At 40.4% G+C, this 10,634-nt stretch overlaps 1 protein-coding gene across 3 annotated transcripts in view; it reads right to left on the bottom strand.

The window, feature by feature from the left end:
- The window catches only part of LOC107675194 (abl interactor 1), a 69,248-nt gene that overhangs the window by 12,047 nt on the left and 46,567 nt on the right, over window positions 1-10,634 (bottom strand). For all 3 annotated transcript variants that reach the window (XM_016469460.1, XM_016469476.1, XM_016469469.1), the window contains one exon: window positions 2,566-2,669. In XM_016469460.1, the coding sequence (XP_016324946.1) occupies window positions 2,566-2,669 (104 nt within the window). The remainder of the gene's footprint in view (window positions 1-2,565; window positions 2,670-10,634) is intronic.

Here is a 10,634-nt window from a genome sequence, read left to right as displayed (position 1 = left end):
GTCCAGAAAAGTACCAAGATGATCGACAAAGTAGTCCGTGTGACATCAGTGGTTCAACTGTAAAGTTACGAAGCTACAAGAATACTTTTTTGCACAAAGAAAACAAAAATAACGACTTTATTCAACAATTGATGTCACATGAACTATTTTAACAATGTCCTTAATACGTCTTAAGGGATTTTTATTAAAAATTTGCAGTTTCCATCACTCGTTTCTGATGCGATACTTCAAAATGCGCATAAAAACAGGGTGATGGAAACATAGCTATTAGTGTAGCGATGCATGAAGCACCACTTCTCAGAAGTCACTTCCAAAACAAGAAGCTTTACAAATGGAAGCTTGTTTCCGCCACTGAATAAAAAAAAAAAGATAATTGCAACTTTTTATCTCACAATTCTTTTTTTTTTTCAGAATTGTGTGATATAAACTCGTAATTGTGAAGTTATAAAGTCAGAATTGTGTGATATAAAGTTGCAATTCCATGTTATAAAGTTAGAATAAACTTGCAATTCTGACTTTATTAAACTCGCAATTGTAAGAAAAAAGTATTTTTTTTTCTTCTGTATTGGACTTTTAAACTCGCAATTGCGAGTTTATATCACACAGTTCTGAGAAAAAAAGTCAGAATTGCGAGATGTAAACAGTGGCGGAAATGGGCTTGCATACTTACATTAGTAAATCCAGTTTATATATTAGTAAATTAATTTGTTTTTTCAAAGTGCAAAAAACCCGAATCCAATGCGAAATCTGCATGGGATTTTTCACCTCAAGTGAAATTCTTAATTGCGCGGATTCCGATTGATGATGTTTTTGCCTGCAGAAAATAACAAAAATATAAAAGTCAATGTGACCGCAAGTTAAAGGCCCATTCCCATACTCTCTTTATGAATTATGAGAAAAACGTCCAGGAAGGTCAGAGACTTCTCCACAGTGCATTGATTTAAACTGAAGCAGCACAAACCCACCACCCAAAATAACAATCACCACCACCACCATCCACCAATCTTAACAATTCTGTGACCCATGCTGAAGCCCCACAGACACACAGGTGAACGGGCAGGACGGGAATGCTGGTGTTGTCCGGGACGGACTTTGCAACATGGTAGTTGCGTTGCTGTCTATGCAGGGTCAGAAAGCTCTTGGATTTCATCATACATATCTTAATTTGTGTTCCAAAGATGAACGAAGGTCTTAGTGGTTTGGAACAACATGAGGGTGAGTACTTAATGACATAATTTTTATTTTTGGGTGAATTATCCCTTTAAGTAGACATTTAGATAAAGGGGTTCAAGAGATTAATAATCAATATCTAACCTTACAAAAAAATATTTCATCTGGAACAACACTGTGACCTTTTATAAAGATATGTTTAACTCTTAATTGCATTATTATTCAAAAACATGAGGGGAGTTCTCTGAATCATATAAGTACATTTATAATCAACATTTCCCTCAACTCTGTCTACCATCTTGGGTGAATTGTTGAGCTTGCAATCCAATTATCTTCACCACAAAAGGTACAACTGACGCTGCCTAAAGCAAACAGAACTAGCAAAGAACTTCACTTTTTGCATTTTAGACAGCCAAAATTGTATGAAAATATTTGCATATTGGAATGCTCAGGTAAGATGTAAAATTAGAAGAGCCTTCTCTGTGTGCACTCTTGACTTCACCACTTCTTGTGCACTAAGATGAATAGCCAATCAGAGTGATCTCTCTCACCGACTGTCCGATGCCAATTCAACATGCTCAATTGGCCAAAAATCCATAAACGGGGTACAACAAACTGCAAAAACTGAGCTGGCTGGCTGGCTGACTGTCGGCTTGGTGTGTCAAGGCCTTAATGAGAGCTAAAATGAGATATCTGAGCACGAACTTTTGGAATAGTCTTTGCAGTGGAAGTGTTTTGAAGATGCCTTAAAATGTTGCCTAGGCAGGTAGCTCACTAGGTTTTGGATGCTAAAACAGTCCTTCATCAAAGCCTGGAAAAAAAAAAAATCTAGAGAAAATGGTTTCGTTTTAATATATGAACACACAAACAGAAATAATAGGGGTACAATGACAGAGACACTGCATTCAAAGGTCCAGTCAACATTAAATAACATTAATCCAGGAAAAGGAAATCAGTGGTGCTGATGCAGTGTTGCTATGGCGACTGTAAGGATTCAGGAGGGATGGAGGGTGGGGGGTTCTGTTCCTCTTGGCTCCAGCAGGTATCTCAGAGAAGAACAGGACAGTGACCTCTTTTCTTATTAAACGTCATTCTCTTTTTTTTGTTCTCTGCAGGCAGACCACCCTTTAGAGTTTCCCCACTTCCTCTCTATTTCTACCTGTCCTTGTGCAGTGTAGTGGCCTACTTTAACAAACCTTTAGCTGGAAAAATCAGGCCATGAAAGCTGTAGGCATACAGTGAACAGTTAATCCTGCTCCATTTCTCACTCTGGAGAACAGGATATACTGCACATGTGGAGAGTTTGTCTAATTCTCAAGTTAGCCCTAACCTGTAGGATACTGTGCTTCAGATAGTGTGCTTTTGCAGCAGCTATATATGTGGGCTGCAGCTCACCTGGAACTGAGTTGGGAATGGAGGGAGTCGGCACGGCGATGGGAATGCCAATGCTGCTGCTGCCGCCACTGTTCTCTCGACTGCCGCTGCCCCCGCTGCTGCCACTACAGAGAAAGAGAGGAAGTTATTAGCATACTATAGTACGTATCATACTATTTATGACGTATGCAGTATGCATACTCTGTGCAGTATGTAGATTTTCCACACATGGAAAACTCGTCTGACTTACTATGTTTACCAAAACAGAGAATGCTGTATCCCACAATGAAATTTGACTTCCAATGCGACAGCAATATTGAGAGTGATCTTTTTCTCAGCTAATTTGATAGGACTGCCAGAAGATACCACATTAATACACACACACACAAAAAATGCAAAATATCCAACTCCGAGCAGATGCAGTTCATGCAAAGCAGCATTTATTGTGAACAGAGCTGCTATGAGACACTGAAAACACTGGATCATGAGCTGTCAGTGTGTAAACGAACACAGCGCTGTGCTTCACTCTGAAACATGCTAAATATATGAATTTTATTAAATCACAGCCTGTGTTTTGATAATTGCTCTAAGCCATATCGCAATGTTGGTTTTATTTTGATTAACTCTGCAGTGCTACACATGTCCAATATTGCTTGATGCCACAAAGAGATCATGATAAAGCATACTACTGTTTGAAACATTTATCATTACATTATACATACTGTTTAACACACCATTTAAAGAAAAAAACAGCAAGCAGTACATAGTATTTAGTGAAGTAGTCAGTAAGTAGAAAGCTATTATTCCGTTCTGAATATCACAGGCTTATATGGTAAAGTGACCTAGATATTCACTTGTCTTTGAGACACATGGTACTACTATATCCATATATGGTTATGCATACGTTCAACACAGATCAATTCATGGATTATTCAACACTGGCGCTATGAGCATCATTGCATCAGTGTTACACCCCCACATAGGCACAGCTTTAGAAATCAGCCCTGATCCTCTGTGTCTGCTGTGTGTCCATGCAGCTCCACAGTTCCACAGAAACCAGAGCAGCATGAGTCCCATGCTGCACTGCAACAGATCTCATTTTTGTACCACTGAGTCTTTTTCACTTCATTGTCTGAACTGAATCAGTGTCTGAATCGAGTGAATGATCTGATTTTAATTAGAGATGAGCAAAACTACATGTACTACTACTTTTCAAAACTAGCTGGTCTGTGGGTTGTCTGAAAGACTGATAAACCTTTTTTAAACATGCATGTAAATAGCAGAACTCATGAGACTATGGGCCAGATTTACTAACAGCTTGCACTAGCGCAAACCGTCTTTTGGCATTAAAATAGTACTGTCAGGATTTACTAAAGACGCGCAGTGAAGAATTAGTGCTGAAAAGGCGTGGACATAGTTAAAACTTTCAGATGTGGTTTTAAAATCTGATATGTACATGATATCTGGTCATCTGACCTACTCATATCTCATTCTTCTTTTCCATTTTATGTTATTTTATTTTTTTTATAATTTTTTTTCAGTTTTACACTTTAAAAATATTTAATGCAATTAATGCAGGGGCGGAGCTAGGGTCGGCCACCCCATTTACAACTGCTGCTTGTCTCTTTTTTTCTTGACAATAATTGTATTTATTTAGACACAGAACGTCTATGACCACATCAAATGGGAGACTTTTCAGACACACACTCCAACTTCACCTCAGCGCCAGGTGCTAGTCAAACGAGCGCGGAAAAGGTACAGCTGATGAGGGAGCTTCAGTAGAACAACAGTGAACTGTGGTCAGATGAGATGTTGTCAGGCCATATGTCAGTAAAAAATAATTTTACTATCAGCCTTTATCCTGTGCTCATAGCATATGCTCTTGAATTGCACGCACAAATGCAGTGGCGCACGCTGTATTATATTAAAGCACTGTATCATATTAAAACGCAAATGAAACTATGAGCAATAGCTAAGTCATGACGTTACCAAAAAGGCAATTAACGCTGCCTTAAAGGGGTCATATGATGCTTTTTTAAAGATCATTATTTTGTGTATTTGGTGTAACGTTTGTGCCCCCCCCCCTCTCTCTCTCTCTCTCTCTCGCGCTCTCTCTCGCTCTCTCTCACGCTCTCTCTCTCTCTCTCGCGCTCTCTCTCTCTCCCTTTAAAGGGGTCATATGATGCACTTTCAAGTTTTCCTTTCTCTTTGGAGTGTTACAAGCTGCATTATAATCCGTAATTATGTCCCCACTGGATGCAACAAATGCCTCGTTTATAATGGGTTTTAATGTTTTTGTCTCGTCGCTCCGGCCGGGACACGGCGTCAACAGTATGTGAGGGGCGTAACATTTCCGTCACACACTTGAGGTATTCGGCCAATCAGAGCACACCTCGTTTTTCAGACTGATGAGCTTTGTAAAAATCGACGCATTTCAGAAAGGCAGGGCATAGAGGAGAAACAATAATGTACAGTATGTGGAAAATAATGTGTTTTTTTAACCTTAAACCGCATAAACACATTTCATTACACCAAATACACAAAATAATATTATTTTTAGCAACATCATATGACCCCTTTAAAACTGTGCATGCAAGTATTTGATACGAGTCACATTTAAGAACATGTCTCTGAAATGCAGTGGTTTTCAAAACTGTCCTGGATGTCTCTCTCATGTAACACCCGATTCAACTCGTCAGCTCATTAGTAGACACTTTAAGACCTGAAGTGGGTCAGAAAAGGTAAAGAGAGTTGTGAGAAAATACGATGCAAGTCAGATCTGCATCATGTTCAGCAGCGCCGCTCTTAAAGCAGCCAAAATAACCTAATAACCAGCTGCTGTGAAGTCTGTTAATCAAAGAACAAAATAAAAAAAGAGGAAATCAATAACTTTTGCAGCTTTAAGGATTCATCTTTATTTAATTTATAATTTAGTGTTTGATAACTTTATTCAATTTTTGTACATTTCCTACTTGCTGAAAGGCACAGGAAAATATAACATTTATTATAATGGGTTTGTGTAATGATTGTTTAAAATTCACTTAAATTAGAAGTTATTTTTAAAAGTCTAATAAATGTTAAAATTGATAGCTCTCAATTATACTGTAATGTTGAATGGCAATAGTCAATGGTTAAATATTGAGATAAGATCACTAGGTTCCTTTGTAAATTTAAACTTAGAGAGACAAAATTGATTAACTGACATTGTCATAATCCATAATGCATCGGGCACCCAAAAAGCGCAAGTTGGTTCAGACAAAGGCAGCATAAAAAGAGCTGAATAAGCAGCAGTGAACGCTTTTGGAGAGCAGATAATGGAATCATAATTCATCTTAATTACACATAAGAAGCACATATACAAATCGCTGACGCTGCTAGAACTGATGTGGCTGATAAAGACTGTTGGTTACATGTCAGCACTCAAGAAAAGCTTTTATAAGATGCATTAAAGATGATCCAACGAAACTATATATTAGAAGTTAAAACAATGAATCTCTGTTTGTCACAGGATTGTCACAACAATATATAGCGTGCACGACAAAAGAGTAGGATGGATAATTCCTTTTAATAAATCCACAGGGAAAGGGAACAACAATAATCCAACAGCAAATAATCCACAAAAGACAATACCAGACAAAGGAACAGAGGGGAACACAGGGCTTAAATACCAGGAACAACACAATCAGGGAGAAACAGAACAGGCGTGGAGCTAATTATCAACCAAGGAAACAAACTAGTGGAGGGAAAACTAGAACAAAAGAAACATAACTAAATATACACGTGACATTACTCCCCCCTACCGGAAGACACGTCCTCGCACCGTGGAACAATCCTACTGAGGAGGGAGTGTGGGGGTTCAGGAAGAGGACGAGGGGCAGGCAAAAGGGAGAATACAAAGCTCAAACGCCTAGAGTGGAGTAGACGTTGGGAGGAGCCAGGAAGAGGAGGAGCCAGGTGGAGATCCAGAGGCCAGCCAGGAAGGTGGCGTCACTAGAGGGAGGAGCCATGAAGGAGTTAGGGCTGGCAACACCAGGGGGCTGACTGACGGAGACGGAGCTGGTGGAAGAGGAGCTCAGGATGGAGGCGGAGAGCCACAGAGCCAGGGTGATGCCGAGGATCCGGAGGGCCAAGGAGGAGCTGATGGCTCAGACGACCAAGGTGAAGGAGGGAATCCGGAAGACTGCAGTGATGCCAGAGCGACAGAGGACAACGGTTGAGTCAGAGGGAAGGAGGAGCCAGAGGGATGAAGGGAAGGCAAAGCCGGAGGAGTGGAATCCCGTGGCGGAGGAAGGTCAACGACTGACCAAGGAGAAGCCAGAGGGACGAGGGAGACCAGTGGAGCCAGTAGGATGACGGGCCATGGTGGAGACAAGGGAGCCAGGAGCCAAGGCGGAGCCAATGGGTCTGAGGGCCAAGGTGGAGTCCAGGTCTCGGAGGCTGGAAGCGGAGACAGGGGATCCTCCGACCCCGAAGTAGCTGGCAACTGGAGATCCCGAAACTCATCTGACTCATCGGTTATGGCCTGCTGAGGGTGAGCTGAGGTATCTTCAGGGGCCAGCAGAGAAAAGGCCGATGGACTGGCTGACAGAGACAGAGGAGGAGGGAATGGGAGGCTGAGCGGGACCCTCCTTGAGGCTGGAGATGAGGAGTTGTCCGACGAAGGAGAGCTGGGCTGAACCAGCGGAGATTCAGGAGATGAAGGAGAGCTGGGCGGAACCAGCAGAGATTCAGGAGACGAAGGAGAGCTGGGCGGGACCAGTGGAGATTCAGGACCAGCAGAGGTTCAGGAGATGAAGGAGAGCTGGGTGGGACCAGCAGGGACGGGAGAATCCTCCTCATTTAAACAGTCTAATATTTCAGCTCACCCTAAGCGTTTCGTCAAGCTTGGGCTCTGGGGCGATGTTCGGCTCTGTCGCATCCATTAGCGCAGGCAGGTTGATCGTGGCGGGTGCAGGCTCTCTGTCCGCGGTGGGCTCTGGTGTACTATCCACGTAGCGGAGTGAAGGCTGGTTGGGCTCGGGGTCAGGAGTGGGGCTGGTGAAGTCCTCCTCGGCGGGGCAGACAGTGAATAGTGATCCGCTATTCACCAGAACCCACTCCACTTCTTTGGACCGTTCGCTGACATGCGTGCCTTACATTGCTCGCTCAGGCTGGAATAGTAAAAGACGCAAAGTGAGCGGTCAGGGAAGTGAGTAAGGCACGCCAGATCTAAAAAGTCTCTGGTGTGGTTCTCCAGCAAACGGTCCTGCTGCTCCAGGCAAAGGAGCTGGACGTCTGGCCGATCCATCTGGGAGGGAGAGGAACGAAACAAAAAAGAAAAATGCCGCAATAAACTACTCGTCTAGATGGTCTGGTATTCTGTCACAGGATTGTCACAACAATATATAACGTGCACGACAAAAGAGTAGGATGGAGAATTCCTTTTAAAATAAATCCACAGGGAAAGGGAACAACAATAATCCAACAGCAAATAATCCACAAAAGACAATAGCAGACAAAGGAACAGAGGAGAGCACAGGGCTTAAATACTAGGTAGAACGCAAACAGGGAGATTTTTAGCAGGCATTACTCCAGTCTTCAGTGTCACATGATCATTCAGAAATAATTCTAATATGCTGATTTGGTGCTCAAGAAACATTTCCTATTATTATCAATGTTGAATGCATTGATACAAATTTATATTTAATATTTTTATGAAAATCTTAACGTTTCCAAACAATTTTCAGGATTCTTTGATGGATAGAAAGTTCAAAGTCACATGTTTTTCCATTCAACTGTGCAACTTTTACATTGCTTTTCTTCATAAACACACACTAAACTCAAGTTCAACTTTACAAAAAAAATACTAATCTTGAGATCTTGCATTTTTCCTCCCCATTCCATAGCACAAAAAAGCCTCCATTCATTCTAAATGTATGGGAAAGTGCGACCAGTACAATTCTACCAAATTTCAACTTTGTGTTTCATAAAGGACGGTTTAGAATTACATTCTCTTTTTCCCTTTAAAGGGCACCTATTATGCAAAATCCACATGGTGTTTGGACATAAATGTGTTATCAGTGTGTGAACACAAACACCCTACAATGATAAAAATCCACCAACTTCTTAATTTTTAATCCCCATTAAACTAAACCAGTCTCATTAGGCATGCCGTTTTGATTCTCTTAGCATTGTGATGTCACAATGTTTAGGCCCCGCCCACGGCCACTGACTGACAGTCCTGCATTACAATAGTTTCCACCCTCAGCGAGTTGTGTTTGGTTGTACACTGTCCTCCATTTTCTCTGCGCTCGAGCAGCTGTAACAGCAACAATGTCTCCTAAACAATCCCGGTGTTCTGTGTTTGGATGTAAGACTGAGCATAAAAGTCTTCATGTGCTCCCAAAATCTGAGCCACTGAGGACACAGTGGGTTACTTTTATTTTTGAAGGTAATGCGCCTCAAAATGTTCCAAAATGCGTTCATGTCTGCGCAAATCATTTCACCACAGACTGCTCTGTGAATGAGGGGCAATACATTTGCCACACGAGCACCTATACGAGAAGTATTATATTTGAATATTTGAATATGACGCGACAGTATCCCTTACATAAATGTCATGTCGTCATAGTGCTCAGCTAATGTTTTAACCGTATTTGTGAGCATGTGTCGTTTCGTTGAAGCGCATAGCGAACGTTATCAAAGTATTTGTGTGTATGTGTGTCACTCATTCGTCTTTGCAAATGGGCTGTGAAAACTCTACAAGTACATGTATCAAATAACCATTCAGAGACGTCCTGGTTCATTCTCATAGGTGTTTCTTCTGCCGGAGTATCTTCTTCATCTGTGTCTGACTCCGGTTCAAACATGTACGGCTGAACACCGGTTCTCTCGCTCTCATTCATGTTGCTTCTACCGGCTGTTTATTGCTGTAGGTATGCAAAGCAGATATGTATATGCCACGCCCTCTTCTGAAGAAGGGGCGGGAATGTGCAGCTCATTTGCATTTAAAGTGATACACACCAAAAACAGCTCTTTTTTAGACACGCCCCAAAATTGTCATTTTCAACATTTTAAAATAAATGATCTGTGGGGTATTTTGAGCTGAAACGTCACAGACACATTCTGGGGACACCCAAGACCAATATTACATATTGTAAAAAGGGACATAATAGGTGCCAATTAAGACTAGCAATTTGATGGATTCAGCAGGCCACTCTCACAAGAGCTGGCGTGTGGTGCCAGTATTTTAACAAATGAAAAGTTGTATATTATTTATGGCATCACAGTCAGCATTAACTAATGAGGCCAATTCATTCAGTCATTCTGCGCATGCACTGCTGCAGTCCTGATTGTGTTTAATAAACACTGCGAGGGCTGAATGAGGGGTTATTCCCTCTGGTCTGGAGCGCGGTTGAGGTGTGGGTTGGTGTGATGACATTATTTACAGATGTTACATGTGTGGGTGGGAAAAGTACAGACTGCACACTTGGAACAATCAGAAACCCCTAGATCAGGTCTGTCATTTAGATGTTAACACAATGAAGTACATGAGCCAAATTGTTCAATCCCCCCAGAGGAAGTCCAAAATGCTGTGACATTCAGAAACTAAATGAAACTGTGGAGGCTAATGGAAAAGTGTGGGAGAGAAGAAGTGGAAAAAGACCAAATTAAGAGAGAAAATTAGATATCTGGATTCATTAGTAAAGCCCTTGCACATACAGTATAATATACACAATATTTTATCTATGTGGACACAATGGCAATTAATGCATACAAAATTACTCAAATTAAACAAATTAAACTTATTTTATTACTATTAATATTACTAATAATTAAATGATAATAATAATAATAATAATAATCCTACATAGTATTAACTAAAAGTACTTAACTATTTGAAATAAACAAACAAACAAACTCTAATTTTAATATAATAATTATAATAATAATAATAATAATAATAATAATAATAATAATAATAATAATAATAATAATAATAATAATAATAATAATAATAATAATAATAATAATAATAATAATAATAATAATAATAATAATAATAATAATAATAATAATAATAATAATAATAATAATAATAATAATAATAA

The sequence above is a fragment of the Sinocyclocheilus anshuiensis genome, unplaced genomic scaffold, assembly GCF_001515605.1.
Source record: "Sinocyclocheilus anshuiensis isolate Anshui unplaced genomic scaffold, SAMN03320099.WGS_v1.1 scaffold1090, whole genome shotgun sequence".
Classification (NCBI taxonomy): Eukaryota; Metazoa; Chordata; class Actinopteri; order Cypriniformes; family Cyprinidae; genus Sinocyclocheilus; species Sinocyclocheilus anshuiensis.
This window is presented reverse-complemented; position numbering and strand designations above follow the sequence as displayed.